Source organism: Odocoileus virginianus, chromosome 3 (genome assembly GCF_023699985.2).
Source record: "Odocoileus virginianus isolate 20LAN1187 ecotype Illinois chromosome 3, Ovbor_1.2, whole genome shotgun sequence".
Taxonomy (NCBI): Eukaryota; Metazoa; Chordata; class Mammalia; order Artiodactyla; family Cervidae; genus Odocoileus; species Odocoileus virginianus.
The window spans coordinates 55,997,137-56,022,038 of record NC_069676.1 but is presented as its reverse complement, the minus strand read 5'-3'; the positions used below and the strand labels follow the sequence as shown (position 1 = coordinate 56,022,038).

The 24,902-nt window shown below is 37.0% G+C and overlaps 1 protein-coding gene across 1 annotated transcript in view; it reads left to right on the top strand.

The window, feature by feature from the left end:
• Positions 1–24,902, top strand: part of LOC110144797 (serine protease inhibitor Kazal-type 10-like) — a 151,651-nt gene that overhangs the window by 114,436 nt on the left and 12,313 nt on the right. The window contains exon 3 of the mRNA XM_070465607.1: positions 23,256–23,387. Within this exon, the coding sequence (XP_070321708.1) occupies positions 23,256–23,387 (132 nt within the window). The remainder of the gene's footprint in view (positions 1–23,255; positions 23,388–24,902) is intronic.

Sequence of the window (24,902 nt, the reverse complement as noted above, 5' to 3'; positions counted from 1 at the left end):
TCAAGATAGTTGATATTAATCATTTTTGATTCATATATAGGTACACATGATTTTGATGACATCTCTCTATCAGTGAGATCCAAGTTCAAATTCTAGCTTCAACAGTTTTTAGAAGTGTGAGCCTCAGAAAAAGTGTGAACATCATAGGACATTGAGAATATCAAGTGATACTAGTATCAATACAAGTGGAGTTTCTTTTGTAAGAATGGAAATATTTAGCCCAGAGAGAAGATAATTTCCAAGTTATTTACACTCAACTTCCCCATGCCCTACTCTATTCATTCTGTCTCTTCTCCAAATTGTAGTTGGTGGGCATGTAGGGAAGTAAAGGAGATCTATATCAGCCATATAGAGGAAATAAAAATGGGTGCTGGAGGAAAACAAGCATAATGACAGAGAAGAGAGAGAGATACCATCACTGACTTAGACTAAGAATCTGAAGAGCTGTTTACCTGAATGGGCTTGCTGCAAAACGTGAGTCTACTGTAGTTACCCTGAGGTCACAGCTAGCCTTGAGCAAAGTTACTGTTCTGTGGCCAGGGGCATGTCGAGCAGAGGAGGCTGGCTCCCTGCTCAGTTGAGCGACCAATTGTTTGGCAAGAACCACCTCCTCTGATGTTTCTTGCTCCAGCAGGCAGGGACAGACCTGCATGTTCTGTACTTGTGGTTTTTGGTTGTGGATCATGAGGATAAGATGACATTTGCAAAGCAGATTTAATTACCTACCTCATTCCAGACAATCTGGTTTACATTTTATTAGATACGAGGCTGGTTCTTTTTCCTGGTGTCTGCCTCCAGAGGTCGCTAAGCCCATCCTGCTTCTCAGAAAGTTTATCTGTTTTGTTCTTTCTAGGACAAGATTTCTGCCATCAGCCAGGGAAACTCCAGCACTGCAACTAATCATCTCCGCAATACCTTAGTCTTCTGATGTTTTCATTTGTTTCCCCCTACTCCACCTTAATGTAGGCAAGCGTGAGAATTTGCCATTACGTGGAAAATTTCTCTCTCACGCACTTTAAGCTCTCCTAGAGTAGTCCATTAGTGCACCTTCTGCTGCTTGTCTTCCCTTCTCAGCCTGAGTCCCATAGACTGACATTTATATTAGACCCTTGGCGTGACCATATTCTCTTGACATCCTACTCTTGATTCTTCCCTCTTTCTTCCAAGCTGGGATAAATTCAGCATCCTGTTTTCCTGTCCCAGACCTTGGCTGTGGAGCAAGGAGAAAAAATTCCATACAATGAAGTCTATGATCCTGCTATTATTACTACTCATCTAGGCCCTCTCGACTCCTGAAGAGGCCTCTTATTTAATGTCAGATTGCTACCTATGCCACCCGTCTCCATACAGTTTCCTTTTTTTATCTAACTTTTTTCAACAAAACACACCTCCACATTACTTTGGATAGTAAACTTCACCTCTTCTTTACGGAATAGGGAAAACTCAGGATGAACTAGCTCCACTACCCGTGCCCCCCCCCCCCCCCCCCCCGCCTTGCCTTGTAATTCTGGTAATTTATCATCTACATTTATCCTTCTTTCCACATCAGCTTACCTAGGGACTTAGAAACTCATCCATTCCTTTCTTTTTGCCAGTACCTGGTTTGTGGTTTACATTTCCCATCGTATTTATTCCTCACAATAATCCCATGAGGTTTACATAGTTCTGCAACTTGTAAAGGAAAAAGAAACAGGCTGAAAGGACTAAATTCATGTGCTGAAACTAACTACTAACAATGTTACGAATGGACAGAGATGGGATTCAAGCACAGATACCTTTAACTCTAAAGTCCGTATTCCATTACTTTTTTCTGTCATTTTAGAGAATGAATTTCCCCTTTAATTTACTATCTATAATCTTCTGAGACCAGTACCATGAACCTCTTGTGTGACACCCTGTGGCTTTCTTGGCAGTATCTTTGTTTGCTTCTAACTCCCTCTCTCCACAATCAGTACTCTTAATCTCTCCACAATACTATCCCTCCCCCACACCACCCTCCCCAGGTAATTAGATTACATGCTCTGGGAAGGAAAAAGTCTATCTTTACCCAATTTTTACCTTGTAACTGCAGTACATTGCAGGGTTTTGTTTTTTAAACCAATTGATTAATATACAGTAATATGTACAGGTAAGGAAGGAAGAAAGAAATCCATCCATTTTTTTTAAACTGTGTTCTTGGATATTCTTGGGAGTATCATCTCAGATATATTTTAGACACACTGTATCTAGTCCACAAAGACATAATCTTACTGGAATTTTTATTAGTCACATAAATTTGGTAAAAGTAACATCTTTATAATAGTTTTTTTTACACTAATATGTTTTATTACAAAAGGTTCAAACAGACACACAAATATAGAAAATAATATAATGAGCTCATATATACCTATCATATAGATTCAGTAATTATCAAGATTGGCACTTTTGCTTTACCTATTCAATTTTTTAGAAAAATTCTAAAGTATTATAAAGTGTTCCAGGCATTGTCATTTCTCCCCTACAACTTCAACTGACATCTCTCATACAGAGAATTATTTTCTCAAATAATCTTACTGAGATTCACACATTTAACAATTTAACATTAAGAGTAATTCTTTTATATCATCTGAAATAATGGCTTTTTGTAATCAAGTTGCCCTATTACCTCAGACATTTTTAGATTTTGAGTAAAAATCCAAAGAAGGTCCACTTGACACTTGTCTCTTACAACCCTCAATGCAGAGCAGTTTCCTTCTCTTCTTCTTGTTTTTCTGTGCCCTTGACTTGTTTGAACTGGGTCAATTTTTTTTCATAGAAGGACATTTTGCATTTGCCTCTTAGCTTCCTTGTGATATTTTTAAACTCTCTTCCTCTGTATCAGAATACACTTCTGAATTGTCAGTTTTCTACTTTTAAATGCCTTTCTTGAACAAGATGAATAATTTAGGGGAATTTATTGGGTGAACGTAAGCTTTATTTTTCTCAGATGAGCAGAACTAAAATTTAAAATAATTTTTTATTGGATTTTAGTTGATTTACAATGTTGTGTTAAGTTTCAGATGCATAGCAAAGTGATTCAGTTATACATATACATATATTTATTCTTTTACAAGTTCTTTTCTCATATAGGCTTTCTACAGACTATTGAGTAGAGTTCACTGTGCTATACAGTAAGTGCCTGTTGGTTATCCATCTTATATATAGTAGTCTGTTTGTGTTAATCCCAACATCCTAATTTATCCCTCTCCATCCATGTTGCCCCTCTGGTAGAGATAAGTTTGTTTTGAAATTTGTGAGTCTTTTTCTGGTTTGTAAATAAGTTCATTTGTATCATTCTTTAAAAATTAGATTTCACATATGAGTGATATGTCTAACTTATTTGATTTAGCTAATAATATGTTGGTCCATCTATGTTGCTTCAAATGGCATTAGTTCATTCTTTTTTATGACTGTGTAATACTCCATAGTATATATGTAATAGCTTGGCTTACAGTGAATGGTGCCAGTATCTGTGGTCTCTGAAGGAGAAAATTTCACTCCAGTACCCAAAAGATGTGGTCTCAGTAACTCAGAGCTTTGTGTAATAAGCTTTTATTAGAGTGAAAAGTATAGAGAAAGCCTCCAGCAAAAGGCAGTGTAAGTGGGTAAGAGAGTACCCACCTCACTAGTTTAAACAGGGGCATTATATGCTTTTCAACTGGCTGCTGAGGACAGATAAAAAGAATGCCTCAAGGTTGGTAAAGTTCCACTAGACCCTTTCCCAAGGCATACATCCTGAGATAACTTTGACACAAGATTAGCCAGGGATGACAGGTTCCAGGCAGGGTCTCTGGAAAAGATATACTGTTGCTGTGTAATCAGGGGTACAAGTCTTGAGAAACAGATTCCCAGGCAAGATTTGATACACTTATAATCATTAACATAGAGACATAGAGTCTAAGAAAAGCATTCCCATGAGCAACATATATTATACTTAAAGAAAGGCCAGTTTTCAAATGAAATATATTATTGCAAAACTTACACAGAGCTTTTGTTTTTCTTTTAAATAAGCATGTCCTTGAGCAAGAGTTGCAGAAAAACATCTTATTTCTGCTTATTGACTATGCCAAAACCTTTGACTATGTGGATCACAACAAACTGTGGAAAATTCTGAAAGAGATGGGAATACCACACCACCTGAACTGCCTCTTGAGAAACCTGTATGCAGGTCAGAAAGCAACAGTTAGAACTGGACATGGACCAACACACTGTTTCCAAATAGGAAAAGGAGTATGTCAAGGCTGTATATTGTCACCCTGTTTATTTAACTTATATGCAGAGTACATAATGAGAAATGCTGGCCTGAGGAAGCACAAGCTGGAATCAAGATTCCTGGGAGAAATATCAATAACCTCAGATATGCAGATGACACCACCCTTATGGCAGAAAGTGAAGAAGAACTAAAGAACCTCTTGATGAAAGTGAAAGAGGAGAGTGAAAAAGTTGGCTTAAAGCTCATCATTCAGAAAACTAAGATGATGCCATCTGGTCCCATCACTTCATGGCAAATAGATGGAGAAACAGTGGAAACAGTGGCTGACTTTATTTTTCTGGGCTCCAAAATGACTGCAGATGGTGATTGCAGCCATGAAATTAAAAGATACTTACTCCTTGGAAGGAAAGTTATGATCAACCTAGACAGCGTTTTAAAAAGCAGAGACATTACCTTGCCAACAGAAGTCCATCTAGTCAAGGCTATGGTTTTTCCAGTAGTCATGCATGGATGTGAGAGTTGGACTATAAAGAAAGCTGAGTGCCAAAGAATTGATGGTTTTGAACTGTGGTGTTGGAGAAGACTCTTGAGAGTCCCTTGGACTGCAAAGAAATCCAACCAGTCCATCCTAAAGGAGATCAGTCCTGGGTGTTCATTGGAAGGACTGATTGCTGAAGCTGAAACTCCAATACTTTGGCCACCTGATGTGAAGAGCTGACTCATTTGAAAAGACCCCAGTGCTGGGTAGGATTGAGGGCAGGAGGAAAAGGGCATGACAGAGGATGAGATGGTTGGATGGCATCACCGACTCAATGGACATAAGTTTGGGAGGACTCCGGGAGTTGGTGATGGACAGGGAGGCCTGGCGTGCTGAGTTTCATAGTTGCAAGGAGTTGGACATGACTGAGTGACTGAACTGAACTGAACTGAGCAATTACAGGGCCTACGTGACTAAGGCAAAAGAATGCGTGAAGAAAGATGTTTGCCTCCTCTTCCTTCTTGTGGGTCCCTGGACTCCTGCCAAACTGCCTCAGTGTAACGTTCTCATATGTGCTGCACTTTCTTTATTCATTACTCTGTTGATGGATATTTAGGTTGTTTCCATGTCTTGGCTATTGTAAAGAGTGGTGCATCTTGAACATCTCAGGGTACCTTTGTCTTTTCAAATTATGATTTTCTCCAGATATATGTCCAGGAGTAAGATTGCTGGAGAATTTGGTAGTTCTATTTTTAGGTTTTTAAGGGGCCTCCATTTGTTCTTCATAGTGATTGTACCAATTCACATTCCCACCAACTATGCATTTGTTGTTTGTAGACTTTTGGATGATGGTCATTCTGATTGGTGTGAAGTGATACCTCATTCTAGTTTTGATTTGCATTTGTCTGATAGTGATGCTGAGTTTTTTTTTTTTTTTCATGTCTTATTTTGGCCATTTATACGTCTTCTTTGGAGAAATGTCTGTTTAGATCTTCTGCCCATTAAAAAAAATTTTTTTTTGGAAGGGGGGGATATTGAGCTACATAAGCTGTTTGTATATTTTGGACATTAATCCCTTGTTACTTGCTTCATTTGCAAATATTTTCTCCCATTCTGTGGATTGTCTTTGCACTTGTGTATGGTTTCATTTGCTGTGCAGAAGCTTTTAGGTTTAATTTGGTTCCCTTTGTTAATTTTTGTTTTTATTTTCATTAATCTAGGAGGTAGATCAAAAAAGATATTGCTAAGATTTATATCAAAGAATACCATATGTAAAATGGATAGCCAATGGGAATTTGCTGTATGGCTCAGGAAGCTCAAACAGGGGCTCTGTATCAACCTAGAGGGTGGATGGGGAGGGAGATGGGAGGGAGGTTCAAAAGGGAGGGTATATATGTATACCTATGGCTGAATCATGTTGAGGTTTGACAGAAAACAGCAAAATTCTGTAAAGCAATTATCCTTCAATAAAAAAATTAATTAATTAAAAAGGAGAGTGTTCTGCCTATGTTTTTCTCTAAGAGTTTTATGGTGTCTGATCTTACATTTTGGTCTTTCATTCTTTTTGAGTTTATTTTTGTGAATGGTGTTGGAAAATTTTCTAGTTTCATTCTTTTACATGTAGCTGTCCAATTTTCCCAGCACCCCTTATTGAAGAGACTATTTTTTATATGTTGTATATTCTTGCCTCCTTTGTCATAGATTAATTGACCATAAGTGCATGGATTTGTTTCTGGGCTTCCTATCCTGTTCCACTGATCTATATTTCTGTTTGTGTGCCAGTACCATGCTGTTTTATTACTGTAGCTTTGTAATATAGTCTGAAGTCAGAGTCTTGTGTCTCCAAACAAATTTTAGTTTTTTTGTTCTAGTTCACTGAAAAATGTCATTGGTAATTTGATAGAGATTGCACTGAATCTATAGATTGCCTTAGGTAGTATAATCATTTTGACAGTATTGAGTCTTTTAATCCAGGAACATGGTGTATCATTCCATCTGCTGAATCATCTTAGATTTCTTTCATGAGCATTGTATCGTTTTCAGAGTACCAGGCTTTTGTCTTCTTAAGTAGGTCTATTCTTAGGTATTTTATTCTTTTTACTCCAACAGTAAATGGACTTATTTCCTTAATTTCTCTTTCTAATAGTTTGATGGGATTATTTAGTTAATTTCTCTTTCCAATATTTTGTTGTTAGTGCATAGGACTATAAAAGATTCTTGTATATTAATTTTGCATAGTGCAACTTGACTGAACTCATTAATGAACTCTAGTAGTTTTCTAGTAGCATCTTTAGGGTTTCCTATGTGTACTATCATGTCATCTACAAACAGGGATAGTTTTACTTCTTTTCCAGTTTGGATTCTTTTTATTTCTTTTCTTCTCTGATTGCTGTGGCTAGGACTTCCAAAACTATGTTGAGTAAAATTGAGGACAGTGAACATCCTTGCCTTTTTCCTGGTCTTAGAATGCTTTCATCTTGCTTTTCACCTTTGAGAATGATAATAACTGTGGGTTTATCATATATGGCCTTTATTGTGTTGAGGTAAATTCCCTCTGTTTCCACTTTCTGGAAGGTTTTTATCATATGTGGATGTCGAATTTTATCAAAAGCTTTTTCTGTATATATTGAGGTGATCATATGATTTTTATTCTTTGATTTGTTAATGTGGTAGATCACACTGGTTGATTTGCAGGTATTAAAAAATTCTTGCACCCCTGGGATAAATTCTCCTTGATCCTTTTAATGCATTGTTTGATTCAGCATGTTAATTTTTTTGTTGAGGTTTATTTTGCCTATGTTCATCAGTGATGTGCTGTGTTTAGTTGCTCAGTCATGTCCAACTCTTTGTGACCCCCTGGACTGTAGCCCACCAGGCTCCTCTGTCCATGGAATTCTCCAGGCAAGAATACTGGAGTGGGTTGCCATGCCCTCCTCCAGGGGGATTTTCCCAACCCAGGGATTGAACCCAGATCTCCTGCATTGCAGATGGATTCTTTACCATCTGAGCCACCAGGGAAGCCCATATCATCAGTGATATTGGCCTATAATTTTCATTTTTTATGGTAGCTTTGTCTGATTTTCTTATCAGGGTTATGATGGCCTCATAGAATGAGCTTGGGAGTGTTCATTACTCTGTAATTTTTTGAAGGAGTTTCAGGAAGATATTATTAACTCTTCTCTAACTGTTTGATAGAATTTGCCCTTGAAGACAGCTGGTCTTGGACTTTAATTTTTTGGAAGTTTTTAAACACTCTTTAAATTCCAGTACTTCTGATTGGTCTGTTCATATTTTCTATTTCTTCATGGTTAAGTATGGGAATGTTGTATATTTCTAAGAATTTATCCATTTTTTTCTAGGTTGTCCATTTCATTGGCATGTAGTTGTTTGTAGTAGTCTTATGATTCTTTATATTTCTGTGGTTCAGTTTAAACTTTTTCTTTTCTACTTCTAATTTTTTTTGAGTCCTCTTTTTCTTTTTGTTGAATCTGGCTAAGGGTTTATCAATTTTGTTTATCTTTTCAAAGAATCAGCTTTTACTTTCATTGATTTTTTTTTTCTGTTGTTTTCCTCATATCTCATTTATTTCTGCTTTGGTTTTTATGATTTCATTCCTTCTACTATCTTCAGGTTTGGTTATTCTTTCTGTAGTTGCTTTAGATGTAAGGTTAGACTGTTTAATGAGATTTTGTTTGTATCCTGAGGTAAGTTTGTATTGCTACAAACTTCTCTCTTAGAATCGCTTTTGCTACATCCTGTAGGTTTTGGACCAATGTTTTTTGTTGTCATTTGGCTTAGTTATTTATTTATTTCCTCTTTGATTTCTTCAGTGATTCATTGTTTAGCCTTCATGTGCTTGCATTTTTTTTTTACAATTTTTTTCCTGTAATTAATTTGTAATTTCATAACGTCATGGTTGGAAAAGATGTTTTATATACTTTCCATTTTGTTAAATTTAACAAGGCTTGATTTGTGGCCCAATACGTGATCTATTCTGGAGAATGTTCCATGTGCACTTGAGAAAAAGTGATTTATGCTGCTTTCAGATGGAAGTATCAAGTCCATTTGGTCTAATGTGTCATTTAAGGCCTGTTTTACATTGTTGATCATCTGTCTGGATGATCTATCCACTGATTATAGTGCCCTAGTATTATTATGCTAGTGTAGACTTCTCCTTTTATGAGTATTAGCATTTGCCTTATATATCGAGGTGTACCTGTGTTGCATGTGTACTTATAATTGTTGTGTCTTCTTCTTGGATTGATTCCTTGATCATTATGTAGTGCCCTTCTTTCACTCCTATAACATTCTTTATTTTAAAGTCTATTTTGTCTTATATGAGTATTATCAATATGCATGTTTTATTGCCATTTTTCTAATTGTTTTGGACTTTTTGGAAGACCTTTTATTTTCCCTTACATTTTTGTTCTCTTGTGATCCTTGTCTATTGTTAGTATTGTGTGTGGATTACTTCTCCTTTCTGTGTATCTGCTGTGAATTTTTGGTTTGTAGTTTCTCATGTGGTTTTGATATAACGGTGTGTATATGTACAAGATTGTTTTAAGTTTCTGGTCTCTTAATTTCCAGTGCATTTTCAATTATCATGTACTAGTACTGTCATCTTCTCATGATTGCTGGTTTTGATATCATATTTCGATGTAGATGATTTCCTACATTTACTTTATGTTTGCCTTTACCAGTGAGCTTTCCTATTCATAATTTTCTTGATTCTAGCTGTGGCCTTTTCTTTTCAGTGTAGAGAAGTTCCTTTAGGATTTATTATAAGTCTGGTTTGATGGTGCTGAATTTTCTTAGCTTTTGCTTGTCTGCAAAACTTTTGATTTCACCTTTGAATCTGAATGAGAACCTTGCTGAGCAAAGTATTCTTGTTGCAGGTTTTCCCCTTTCATCACTGTAAATATATTGTGACACTCTCTTTTGGCCTACAGAATTCTGCTGAAAAATCAGCTGATGACATTATGGGGATTCCTTTGCATGTTGTTTGTTGCTTTCTCTTGTTGCTTTTTAATATTTTTATTTGTCTTTGGTTATTGTCACTTTGATTTATATGTGTCTCGGTGTGTTCCTCCTTAGGTTTATCTTGTGTAGGATTTTTGTGCTTCCTCTACTTAAGTGAGTGTTTCCTTTCTCATATTAGGGAATTTTTAGCTATAATCTGTTCAGATATTTTTTTTCAGGCTCTTCCTCTGTTTCTTATCCTTTGGGGACCACTATCATGTGAATGTTCATGCATTGAGTTATGCCCCAAAGAATTGGACGTGACTTAGCAACTGAACAACAACAACAGAGGTCTCTGAGACTGTCCTCATTTCTGTTCATTCTTTTTCCTTTATTCTGTTTCACATTGGTGATTTCCATGATTCTGTCTTCCAGTTCACTTATTTGATCTTCTACCTCAGTTATTCTGCTATCTATTCCTTCTAGTGTATTTTTCATTCCATCTACTGTGTTATCTCTGCTCTTTTGTTCTTTAAATCTTCTAACTCTTCATTAAACATTTCTTGTGACTTCTTAGTCTGTGCTCCATCCTTTTTGTGAGATCTTGGATCATGTTTACTATCATTACTCTAAAGTGATTTTCAGATAGGTTCCCTGTCTTCACTTCACTTAGTTGGTTCTGTGGGTTTTTACTTTTTCCTTCATCCAGAACATTTTTCTCTGCACGTTCATTTTGTCTGCTTTTCTGTGTGTGTGGTCTCTTTTCTGTTGGCTGGAGGATCATAGCTCCTGTTGCTTCTGGTTTCTGTCATCTGATGGGTAAGTTTGGTCCTGAGCCTTGTGCAGTAGGAGGAAGTGATGCCTACCCAGTGGTGGGTAGTGCTGGGTCTTGCCCCATTGATGAGCAGGACCATGTCAAGGTATATGTTTAGGGGTGGCTGTGAGCTCAATATGGCTTTAGGCACCCTGTCTGCTGATGGATGGGGCTGTAGAGCTGAGTTTTAATGTCAGTTTCTCTACTTAGTTGTAAAAATTCGTATTTGTTTACATTTTAAAATTTCTCCTAATTAGTTTCATTATCAATAATTTCATGGGGTTGCAGCCAGTCTTCCTATTTATCTTTCTTCTTAAGTGAAGGAAGACAAGTTTAAAATAAAAATTGAAAAGGTAGAGCAGAGACTTTGTGCATTGAGTAGCAAAAATTCCCAGAGCGGCCACAGATTGGATGTGCTGATGTACCATCTCTAATATAATCTTTTCATAAATGAATGTGATATGCCTTCTTTTTGACTTGCAGGGAAATTTATCTATCCTTTCAATATATGGGAATTTCAAGAATACTATTTCTAAAATACAAATCTATTCTTATTTCCCTACTGAAGTCTTCCATTGACTCTTCATTGTTTGTATTATGAGGTTATTATTTATAGTAAAACTTGAATATGAAGAAGTTTAAGATTTTATTTTGTGTAACTGAAATAAACTTGTTCATGAACATCCATGAGCCAGTCTACCTGATAAGACAAAAAGTATGTTTGGACTTGTGGCTTCTGGGGCAGGAGATGGAGATTGAATTCAGGTATGGATCACAAGGAAAAGAGTAAAAAGAAAGGTAGATAAGTTTGAAAGTCTTTAAATATGCTCAGCACTAGTGTCCACCTTTTCAGTGGCATTAGAGTCACTTTAGAAATCAAATTCACATAAGAAGAGAAAGCTGCCTGCACCTTCCAACTAAAAAGAGTTTTGTCTGTTAAAGATTCAGAGGCCTTTCCCTTCTAATTGCCTGTTTCTTCTCTTGGGCTGCTTTTCCTTTGTTCTCAAGAACCTAAGTGATCCTCTGTGTACTAGCATAGTTTTAGTTTTGCCAGGTAGAAAAAAGGCACTATTAAGATTAAGATGATTTCTTGATCCCTATTATAAAGTGACACCAAGTTAAGTCAGATCTCCTCATTCATCTTTCCCCTACCCCCAAATACAGATTAATTTAGAGACCACATAAAATTGCACGTGGCCTATGTATATCTGGAGCATAACTGACAATATTATCCACTTTGCTTTCCTAAATTGTGTCCTTCAATCATAATAAGAACCACAAGGGCCTGACCCACGCAGCATTGGCTCACTGTGTAAAATGAGGCTGCCACAGTACTTCAGGCCTCAAGTATTCCTAGTCATTACCATCTGCATCATTGAATTGAGACTGACAAACTAGATATGCTTAATATTCAAAGATATGCAGCTCCATACAAAAGGTTGGTTGAAGTTCACTGTATTTGTTAGCATATAGGCTAAACTAATATAACAGCCATAAAAAAGTATAGTATCCTCATTTATGACTTTTTTTCTTTCCTTGTAATGGTTCCAAAGTTGACAGGTAGATCTGGACTGGAGGAGACCCTGACGTACACAACTGAAGTCTTGCAATTTGGGGTAGATGACAGATGGTGATCCATTTTTATCCACCTCTGGAATGATAAGAGTTATGCATAACTGTAAGGCCACATGCTCATTTAAAATTAATTATTAAAAATAAATGCTCATTTATGTTTTCTAATGAACTGTAGAATTAATACTTGAAAACAACAATATACCATCAATATAATGTCAGGTTCATGGTAATGACTTTATAAATATTTTTGCAAATGAAAGGATGATAGCATAATTACTATTTACTTAAAATCTCAAGTGTCTGTTCTTTATTTTATGTATTCCTTAGAATGAAAACTTACTGAACAACATTAAGTGAGCCTCTAATAGACTTGCTTTTGTAGGGAAGCAGGATTTGCCACTTCTAAAGGGATCTCTTGAGCATAAGGATTATTTCAGCTTGATTGTTTTTAACACACAAAAGACTCAGGAGGAACCTTTGACCTTCCCCCTAATTGCCTAAAAGAATCTAGATTGAGGACCTGTCCTAGGAAGGGAACTTTCACCAGAGATACCTAGAGTATATAATATAAACTTGGTGTGTTAGACAGCTCAGAACCTAGCAAATATCTCTCTGTGAATTGGTGTGTGTGTGTGTGTATCATCTTGTCCATCTTTGGGATTTCTCATGTTTGGATTCCCCATGAGAAATTACATAGTTACATAATTAAATTTGATTTTCTCCTGTGAATGTGTCTTACATCAACTTAATTCATAGACCAGCCAGAAGGACCTAGAATGGTTAAGAAAAAAATATTTTTCTCCCCAACACTTTCAACCAAGCTTTATCCTTTCTTTTATAGGTAGTTTGTATAAGCGGTACTTTAACAGTAATTTTTTTCTTTTAGTGTTCTGAGGGTTTAGACCCTTGTTGAATTAATATTTTCAAACTCTTCCTTTTCCTCCTAATTCCCTTGTCCCTTTCCAACTCACCTACTTGGAAAGTTTGCACATATCTTATCGTAAAATCTGTAACTGCATTCATTTCCTTCTTTCCTCCTCATACTTCTGGGTTCATCAGATCAAATTGTCCCAAGTCTCCTGCTGAGGGAACACTAACTACGATATATCTGTGAGGCATTTCTCCTGACCTACTAATAGCCACCAGGAAGTACACAGCCTATCTCTGCCTCTTATCTACTCTGGGCTCTCTGTATTACCCTACCAGTCTTCTCACTTGCAGGTCAGTAAGAGTTACTTAATTGGGTGGAGGTGGATGGTTAGGAAGGAAGGTTGAATAAGATAGTCACTGTTGCTTCCCTGCTTCCCACCCCAACTCCAGTTATCTTTCCATCAGGTAGATCAAATGGGGAATGTAGGGAGGTAGCCCTGGTCTGTAGCATTGCTGTGAGCATTGGTCCAGATTTATGATTCCAGAAATAACTATTCCTGTTTTTCAGAAGAAAACACAGAGATTGAAATGTACATGCTTACTCTAAGTGCAGCCAGCCTACTTGTGGGTTGACTCAAAGATTTTGAGGACTAACCAGCTTCTTCTCACATGTTCACAGAGCAGTTTTCCTGGATTTTCTCTCAGATTTCAGGGTAGTCTTCTGATAACATGACATTTCTTGCTGAATTGTAGGATTAGGGGAACAACAAAGGGAGCAGTCCACCTTAACTTAGGATGTAGGGGTTTGGAATAGTTCCTCTGCAAGACACACACTTTATAAGATTATTTAGATTTCTTTTGCCTGCCCGCTGGAAGTGGGCCATATAACTCTGTGCCACTATTACCAACATACTGAAGGGTTTCTTTGCAGATTTGATAAAATGCCTCTCACCTCCTTTTGGATCAAAGTGATTTTCATCATTTTGGCCTTTACTGTGTATTCTGGTGACTATATTTTCCAGTCTTGAGTAAAACACTATATATCTTAGAAATGCAGGAAGCTTTTTGCTGTAGCTTAGGTATGGAATGGTGGTTTTATTGGGTTTGTAATTCTTACATTGGTAAAATGATACAGGGCTTATTATAAGCTCCTTTTAAACATTTCATCATTGAATTGCTTTTTCTCATTTACCATATTAGAGAAGTTAAAATATACTGGTGCATTAAAATGGGGAATAAACCTTATCTCCTTGTTTAACTAAATTATTTTTCCATTTGGGGCCCAGATTCTCATGTTGTTAAATACAATGTGTCAAGAAAGAATGAGCTCTGCTAGCTCTGGAATTCCTTGAAAATCTGACCTTTTAATTATCAGCCTTGAATCCATGAAATTAAGGCCTTGAGTTAGGAGAGAACTCATTCAAACTGAGTTGACCAGTTAGTTGTCTTCTTAAAGTTCAAGGTTGCCCATAAACTTTGGAAAAAGTTAGGTGTTGAATAAAACCGTGACCCTGATGTTGAGCAGAATTTCTTCACATTCAAGAGACCTCGCCTAGAGCATTATCTTCATCACAGTGAAATCTCTCTTTTATAAAGCTTTAAAAAATTAATATCTTTAAGCAGGATATTAGGAGTTACTAAAAAATAATACATACTATTTTTTACAGAGCTAGGTTAATTTGGGGATGCCTTTTTTCTAAGTTTTGAATATATTTGAGAATTTATATTTTGCTGCTACAACAAAATTGTTACTTCATTAGCTGTAGTTCCTTGAATAGACCATTTACATAGGTTTCTGCTGCCAATGTGCATGTGGGACTCATGTTTTTAAGCTGTTCTTTGATTGCAGAAACCGCTGTTACGAAATCATCAAGGTACAAGCATTTGGTAAGTTACTACCAGTTCGTTTGGAAGTTGAAACATAGATTTTTAAACATTTTCAGTTTTTAAAATCACAGCAAAATTGATCAAACTGAATGCACAAAACATTCATTCTTCAAAAAGGAAAGCTGTGTATGTTATTATTATAACATGGTTAAGAAATAGAATTTAACAAGGAATATAAATGCATTTAGTAGTTGCTTTACAAGGTGATAATGTATTTTTCCCATTAACTTAAAATTCCTATCACAGGTAATTATTTACTGCATAAAAAACTGAGAGATATAAAAGTGTGTTTAGAGCAGAATTATTTATTCTAACAAAATGAAAGGTGAAAAAGCACCATCCCAGTTCCCACTGTGTAGAAGAATAAATAGTAATGATTTCTATTGACCAAATAGTGGAATATGACTTGAGGGTGAAAATGTGGAATTTCATATTAAGATTTAAGAATATTGTATTCAAAAATTCATTGTCTAATAAATGTATATTATCTATGATAGACTGTGGTCAGTATAGTAATGTGAAAACATGCATGAAAGCGTGTCATCCAGTCTGTGCAACCAATGGTCACACATATTGCAATAACTTGTTTTTTTTGTGTGTGTGGGTGGTGCACTCAAGAAAACAATAGTAAATATTTACTCTTCTGAAGTAATTTGAAAAACCATGAAATGATAAGAAAATCCATTTTCTGATAATCTAGATACAAGATGTACTGAAAATTAATATTTCTCTAAAGGCCAAGGAAACACACTTCTATCATGTCTTAAAATTCTTACTTCTGAAAGTAGTACTAAACTATCCACTAAAATCATGCTGTATATTTTACAAATGAACAAACTCATAACTTTCATTTAATTTAACTGATTATGAATTACTCATGGCAGACTAGTGACCAAGGTAATGTTTTTCCAAATATCTGAAGGTCAATAGTAGATCTCATTGGAGCTATGAGAATCAGCCTTGCAGATCTCCAGCCACAGGGGGGCATAATTGAGCAAGGAACAGACTAAAGATTACACTACTATCCCTTACAATGGGCACAATAAGGCTAGAAAGGGCCTCAGGTGATAGTCAGCTTTGTCTCCTGAAATAATGATGGTGGCCTTTGAAACTTTCCTGAGAGTGCAGAGCAGTCTAGGATATATTGAACCAAAACTCACTGTCCCTTCTCTGCCACTCAGAAAGAGTTTGTGGCCTAAAGCTTCGACAGCCTTTTCTGCAACAGTCCTCCCTGTTCTTTGACATGTGTTGTGTCTCATGAAATCTCTACCCAACTCGAAATCGAGTCTGCCTCTTGGAAAATGTGAAATAATACAATGGCTGTTGCTTCCCTTTCTTAAGTCTCGTCTGAATGATTGAGCAAATCAGTTCAGGTCAGTCACTCAATCGTGTCCGACTCTTTGCCACCCCATGGACTACAGCATGCCAGACCTCCCTGTCCATCACCAACTCCCAGAGTTTACTCAAACTCATGTTCATTGAGTCAGTGATGCCATCCAACCATCTCATCCTCTGTCGTCCCCTTCTCCCATCTTCCATCTTTCCCATAGTCAGGGTCTTTTCAAATAAGTCAGTTCTTCATCAGTTGGCCAAATTATTGGAGTTTCAGCTGCAGCATCAGCCCTTCCAATGAATATTCAGGACTGATTTCCTTTAGGATGGACTGGTTGGATCTCCTTACAGTCCAAGGGACTCTCAAGAGTCTTCTCCAACACCACAGTTCAAAAGCATCAATTCTTTGGTGCTCAGCTTTCTTTATACAGCTGTCACAACCATACATGACTAATGGAAAAACCATAGCTTTGACTAGATGGACCTTAGTTGGCAAAGTAATGTCTCTGCTTTTTAATGGATGGGATGGGAAGGGAGGTGGGAGGGGGGTTCAGGATGGGGAACACATGTACACCCATGGCGGATTCATGTCAATGTATGGCAAAACCAATACAATATTGTTAAGTAATTAGACTCCAAATTAAAATAAATACATTTATAAAAAAAATATGCTGTCCAGGTTGGTCATAGCTTCTCTTCCAAAGAGCAAGCATCCTTCAAATTCATGGCTGCAGTCAACATCTGCAGTGGTTTTGGAGGCCAAAAAAATAAAGTTAATCACTGTTTCCCCATCTATTTGCCATGAAGTGATGGGACCGGATGACATGATCTTAGTTTTTTGAATGTTGAGTTTTAAGCCAACTATTTCACTCTACTCTTTCACTTTCAACAAGAGGTTCTTTAGTTCCTCTTCACTTTCTGCCATAAGGATGGTGTCACCTGCATATCTGAAGTTATTGATATTACTCCCAGCAACCTTGATTCCAAATTGTGCTTCATCCATCCCAGAATTTCTCATGATGTACTCAGCATATAAGTTAAATAAGCAGGGTGACAATATACAGCCTTGACATACTCCTTTTCCTATTTGGAACCAGTCTGTTGTTTCATGTCCAGCTCTAACTGTTGCTTCCTGACCTGCATGCAGATTTCTCAAGAGGCAGGTCAGGTGGTCTGGTATTCCCATCTCTTTCAGAATTTTCCACAGTTTATTGTGATCCACACAAAGGCTTTGGCATAGTCAATAAAGCAGAAGTAGATGTTTTTCTGGAACTCTCTTGTTTTTTCGATGATATAAGGGATGTTGGCAATTTAATCTCCGGTTTTTCTGCCTTTTCTAAATCCATATTAAACATATGGAAGTTCACAGTTCATGTAATGTTGAAGCCTGGCTTGGAGAATTTTGAGCATCACTTTCCTAGCATGTGAGATGAGTGCAATTGTGTTGTAGTTTAAACATTCTTTGGCATTGCCTTTCTTTGGGATTGGAATGAAAACTGACCTTTTCCAGTCCTGTGGTCACTGCTGAGTTTTCCAAATTTTCTGGCATATCAAGTGCAGCACTTTCACATCATCATCTTTTAGGATTTGAAATAGCTCAACTGGAATTCCAGCACCTCCACTAGCTTTGCTTGTAGTGATGCTTCCTAAGGTCCATTTGACTTTGCGTTCCAGGATGTCTGGCTCTAGGTGAGTGATCACACCATCGTGGTTATCTGGGTTGTGAAGATCTATTTTATATAGTTCTGTGTATTCTTGCACCTGTTCTTAATATCTTCTGCTTCTGTTAGATCCATACCATTTCTGTCCTTTATTGTGCCCATCTTTGCATGAAATGTTCCCTTACTATCTCTAATTTTCTTCAAGTGATCTCTAGTCTTTCCCATTCTAATGTTTTACTCTATTTCTTTGCACTGATCGCTGAGGAAGGCTTTCTTATCTCTCCTTCCTATTCTTTGGAACTCTGCATTCAGATGGGTATATCTTCCCTTTTCTCCTTTGCCTTTCACTTGTCTTCTTTTCTCAGCAATTTGTAAGACCTCCTCAGACAACCATTTTGCTTTATTGCATTTCTTTTTCTTGGGGATGGTCTTGATCCCTGCCTCCTGTACAATGTCACAAACCTCCATCCATAGTTCTTCAGGCACTCTGTCTATCAGATCTAATCCTTTGAATCTATTTCTCACTTTCACTGTATAATTTAAGGGATTTGATTTAGGTCATACTTGAATGGTCTAGTGATTTTCCTACTTTCTCCAATTTAAGTCTGATTTTGGCAATAAGGAGTTCGTGATCTGAGCCACAGTCAGCTCCCAGTCTTGTTTTTTGCCGACGATATAGAGCTTCTCCATCTTTGGCTGCAAAGAATATAATCAATCTGATTTTGGTATTGACCATCTGGTGATGTCGATGTGTAGAGTCTTCTCTTGTGTTGTTGGAAGAGGGTGTTTGCTATGACCAGTGTGTTCTCTTGACAAAACTCTATTAGCCTTTGCCCTGCTTCATTCTGTACTCCAAGGCCAGTCTTGCCTGTCATTCCAGATGTTTCTTGACTTCCTACTTTTATATTCTAGTCCCCTATAATGAAAAGGACATCTTTTTTGGGTGATAGTTCTAGAAGGTCTTGTAGGTCTTCAAAGAACCATTCAACTTCAACTCCTTTAGCATTACTGGTCAGAGCATAGATTTGGATTACTGTGATATTGAATGGTTTGCCTTGGAAACGAACAGAGATCATTCTGTCATTTTTGAGATTGCATCCAAGTACTGCATTTTGGACTGCTTTTTTGACTATGATGGCTATTCCATTTCTTCTAAGGTATTCTTGCCCACAATTAGATATAATGGTCATCTGAGCTAAATTCACCCATTCCAGTCCGTTTTGGTTCACTGATACCTAAAATGTGGACATTCACTCTTACCATCTCCTGTTTGACCACTTTTAATTTGCCTTGATTCATGGACTTACTGTTACAGGTTCCTACGCAGTATTGCTGTTTATAGCATCAGACTTTGTTCTATCACCAGTCACATCTGCAACTGAGTGTTGTTTTTACTTAGTCCCCATCTCTTCCTTCTTTCTGGAGTTATTTCTGCACTGATCTCCAGTAGCATATTGGGCACCTACTGACCTGGGGAGTTCATGTTTCAGTGTCATATCTTTTTGCCTTTTCATACTCTTTATGGGGTTCTCAGGGCACGAATACTGAAGTGGTTTACCATTCCCTTCTCCTGTGGACCACGTTTTGTCAGAACTCTCCACCATGACCCGTCCGTCTTGGGTGGCCCTACACAGCATGGCTCATAGTTTCATTGAATTAGACAAGGCAGTGGTCCATGTGATCAGATTGATTAGTTTTCTGTGAGATTGAGCAAATAGGAAGGATTAAAAAGTCCCGTGGTAGGGACAGGACAGTGTAAGACAGGAGCAACAGGGGTCCTACTCCCTATGGAAGTAGAACACAGCCTTTCTGTCATGTCCCATAGCTCAAATCTCTTCATTTAGGAACATTTTGTGTATTGCCAGAGAGTTTAATTTTCTGGGTTCTTTAATCATTTTTCCCTCTTCCTCTCTGATTATTTTTATAGAAAAAGTGGTGGCAAATTTACTGTTGCTATTATGGTAAATGTTGACTTTTTACTGGAGCTACACATTCCTACATCTTTTACTGTGATTTCATTTTGCAGTGGATTCTAGATATTTAGAGTTGCACAGACAGGGTTTTCCATTCTTAGACGATCAGGTGAACCCCGCAGAATTCAAGGTGGAATGTAGGATATCTCAAGTTCTTTCTAACTTTAAGATCCTTTGGTTTCAGTATTGTTACTGTGTTCAGTTCTTCAATAAGAGTTTGATAAACTAGTATCTTGTCATATGTTTGGTAATGTAGAACCTCATGCAATCTGAAACATTAAATATTTGCTCCATAAAATGTTGAACGGTGTTATATATATATTTTAACATGCCCCTTGTTTATTTGGTTGGCTAATTGGTTAAGACAAACATATCTTTCACACCTGTAGTCAGAAAGATATTTTCCAAAGATGACCAAATGTTAGATTACTTGGGTGTTTATAAAAAGTACAGATAACATGGATGCTCTCTGTACTAAAGATTTGGAACTCTTAGGAGAGGTGTCTAAATTGAAAGCTAAGAAGCAACTCAGATTAACATTATGGTCATGGATCTTAGTTAATACTGACTCTAAGGCCTACATTATGCCTATAACTGAATGAATTTCAAAATCTATAAAGAGATAATATAAGATTAATGATGCTTGGGAAAAATTTATCATGTTTTTCATTCTTGGTCCCACAAGTTAGTCGAGAGGTAAGTGGGTGCTCCTGGGATGGGAGGTAATATGGCCTTTCTTGACTTAGGACTTGCTGTATTAGGTCCCAGTCAGATGTTTCTCCATTTGTCTCCATCTTTAGCCACAAGAAGCAGACTTTAGCTATGTGAGAAAAGGATTATTCATACCTAGAGTGTAATGGCAGAAATATAGATTGACTGTTGAATGACAACTAGAAATCTATGACATATGCTATATTAGGCATTTTGTTCTTCTTTCTTCTCAATGGGTACTTTTAAATTTCAGAGTTATTACTGTGGGAGCTATTAGATCATTTAAATCTCTAATAGCCCTCTTAAGGAAATTATACATTAGAATGTTACTCTGTAGAGCAGCATTAAAAAAATGTTTTCAGCCAGTTGCATCACATTTTCTTTGTAGAAGACTTTGTGAAAAAATTCTTTAGGAAACATGTATGTTTCATTTATGTATTTTTAAAATTCCATATATGTAAAGTTATGCTGTGCATCATGTCCTATGTCACATGAGAAATGAGATAATAAGCAAAAGCAGAGATAATGATTATTATCTAGATATTTAAATATATTGATTAAAGTTATTATCCACTAAGGAATGGAAATGCTCCTTTTTGTGTGACTGTTCTCAAAAGTTCTGTGAAACAGTTTTCCACATGTTATCCAATTTAGTTCTTTGAAAAATCATGTTAGGTACATATGAGCTCTATATTTTGGACATAATGAAAATGAGACACAGGAAATGTAACAGTATTTTAAACCTAATATTTTGGTAATGAAAGAGAGTTTGAATACAAAACTTGAAATTTTATTCTTTTTAATAGCCAGTTTATTGTTTTTATAAACCCCAAATTAATCATTTTAGATGTGATGGAATAGTTAAAATACTTATTATGCATGCATGCATGCTAAGTCACTTCAGTCATGTCCAACTCTTTGTGACCCTGTGGACTGTAGCTCACCAGGCTCTCTGTTCATGGGATTCTCCAGGCAAGAATACCGGAGTGGGTTGCCATGTCCTTCTATAGAAGAAAAAAAAAATGTATATATATATATATATGTGTGTGTGTGTGTGTGTGTGTATATATATATATATATATATATATAGAGAGAGAGAGAGAGAGAGAGACAGAGACAGAGACAGAGACAGAGACAAGAGACAGAGAAAGATAAGCAGCCATCACCACAATTCAACGTTAGAGTGTTTACATCACTCCCACAAAATATCTCTCTCATCCTTTGGAGGTCATGCCTTCTTACTACCCACAAACCAAGGCAACTACTCATCTACATTGTATTTCTCTCTCTTTTTTTTTTTTTTGCCTTTTATAGGCATTTTATGTAAAGAGAATGAAACAATATATAGTTTTATTTCTGCTTCTTTCCTATAACATATTTTTGTGGTTCATCCACACTATAGCATATATATCAGTAGTTCATTACTTTTTAATGTTTAATTGTATTCCATTTTGTATTCATATACTATGCTTTGTTTTGTTAACATGTTTATGGACTCTGGAATTGTTACCATTTTGGGGTTATTAAGAAAAGTGGTGCTATGACCATTACTGTACAAGTCTTTTTCTTTTCTTCTTGGTTAAACACCTAATAGTGGAATGGATACTTCCTGTGGTAGGTTATCTTGCACTTTTCAATAACTTAACACTGTATTTTTTAAAGTGGTTGTATTTTCTTACATTCCCATCAGGAATGAATGAGGATCCATTTCCTCCACATCCTCACCAACAATTGCTATTCCTTACCTCATTTTTCTTTTCCAGTTTCACTGAGAAATAATTAACATACAGCACTGTGATCTGACTTACATATATCATGAAATATTTACAATAAGTTTACTGAACTTCCATCATACTATAGAACACAAACCTAGAGAAATAGAAAAAAGTTTTTCCTTCTGATGAGAACTTCTGTAGAATTTACTCTCTGAAAAATTTTCACATACAATATATATATTAATAATATTTAACATGTTGTTCATTACAAACCTGGTACAATTATTTATCTTATAATTGAAAGTTTTACCTTTCAACTACTTTCATCCACCCACCTCTCCCTGGTAACTGCAAATCTGATCTCTCTTTCTATGACTTTGCTTTTGAAATATAAATGACTACAACAAACAGTATGTTGGTTTCTGGTGCAACCATAGTGATTAAATATTTCTATATATTTTAAAATGAAAACCATGATAAATCTAGCTTTTACCTGTCACCATCCAAAGATATTGCATGATTATTGACTATGTTGTACACACTGTACATTTCATACCTGTGATCCTTTTATTTTGTAACTGAAAGTTTATACCTCTTAAGCTCCCTCACCTTATTTCCCTTCAGCCCCCAGTGCACTCCCCTCTGACAACTGACAACTACCTATTTTTCTCAATACCTGTGACTCTCTTTCTGTTTATATTGTGTTTATTATCATTTCCTTTTGCTTCTTAGATTCCCCATATGTGAAATAATATAATATTTCTCTATCCATTTGATTTATTTCAATTAGCATAATACCCTCTTAGTTTATCCATGTTGCCACAAAAGGCAAGATTTCATTTTTTGATATTGCTAAGCAATATTCCATTATGTATGTGTGTATACTTTGTATGTAAATATTTTTATCAATATCACATCTTTATCTGTTTATCTGTTGACTGGGCACTTAAATTCTCTCTGTATATTGGTTATTGTAAATGATGTTTAGTGAACATAGGAGTAAATATATTTTTTTGACATAGTGGATTTTTTCTTTGTTGAATACCCAGATGTAGAATATACGGATCATATGCTAGATGGCGCAGGAGAGCGGCGGCTGCATCACCGGAGCATGGTCCGGAGGAGCTGCCCCAGGGCCGGGGGCAGGGGCGGTGGCCAAGAGGAGCTACCCTGCATCGGAGGTAAGGAGCAACAGCTGTGCTTTGCTGGAGCAGCCGTGAAGAGACCCCACGTCCAAGTTAAGAGAAACCCAAGTAAGACATTAGGCACTGAGAGAGGGGATCAGAGGGCAGACAGACTGGAAACTACAATCACAGACAACTAGCCAATCTGATCACATGGACCACAGCCTTGTTTAACTCAATGAAACTAAGCAATGCCTTGTGGGCCACCCAAGACAGCCAGCTCATCGTGGAGAGGTCTGACAGAATGTGGTCCACTGGAGAAGGGAATGGCAAACCACTTTACTATTCTTGCCTTGAGAACCCCAAGAACATTATGAAAAGGCAAAATAATAGGACACTGAAAGAGGAACTCCCTAGGTTGGTAGGTGCCCAATGTGCTACTAGAGATCAGTGGAGAAATAACTCCAGAAAGAATGAAGAGATGGAGCCAAAGCAAAAACAACACCCAATTGTGAATGGGACTGGTGATGAACACCTTCCAATGAACACCCAGGACTGATCTCCTTTAGGATGGACTGGTTGGATCTCCTTGCAGTCCAAGGGACTCTCAAGAGTCTTCTCCAACACCACAGTTCAAAAGAATCAATTCTTCATTGCTCAGCTTTCTTTATAGTCCAGCTCACATCCATACATGACCACTGGAAAAACCATAGCCTTGACTAGATGGACCTTTGTTGGCAAAGTAATGTCTCTGCTTTTTAATATGCTGTCTAGGTTGGTCATAACTTTCTTTCTAAGGAGTAAGAGTCTTTTAATTTCATGGCTGCAATCACCATCTGCAGTGATTTTGGAGCCCAGAAAAATAAAGTCAGCCACTGTTTCCACTGTATCCCCATCTATTTGCCATGAAGTGATAGGACCAGATGGCATGATCTTAGTTTTCTGAATGTTGAGCTTTAAGCCAACTTTTTCACTCTCCTCTCTCACTTTCATCAAGAGGCTCTTTACTTCTTCTTCATTTTCTGCCATAAGGGTGGTATCATCTGCACACCTGAGGTTACTGATATTTCTCCTGGCAATCTTGATACAGTACTTCTATGCAATTTCAAAAATGACAGAATGATCTCTGTTCGTTTCCAAGGCAAACCATTTAGTATCACCATAATCCAATTCTATGCCCTCACTGGTAACACTGAAGAAGCTGAACAGTTCTATGAAGACCTATAAGACCTTCTAGAACTAACACCCAAAAAAGATGTCCTTTTCATTATAGGGGACTGGAATGCAAAAGTAGGAAGTCAAGAAACACCTGGAGTAACAGGCAAGACTGACCTTGGAGTACAGAATGAAGCAGGGCAAAGGCTAATAGAGTTCTGCCAAGAGAACACACTGGTCACAGCAAACACCCTCTTCCAACAACACAAGAGAAGACTCTACACATGGACATCACCAGATGGTTGACACCAAAATCAGATTGATTATATTCTTGGCAGCCAAAAATGGAGAAGCTCTATACAATCAGCAAAAACAAGACTGGGAGCTGACTGTGGCTCAGATCACGAACTCCTTATT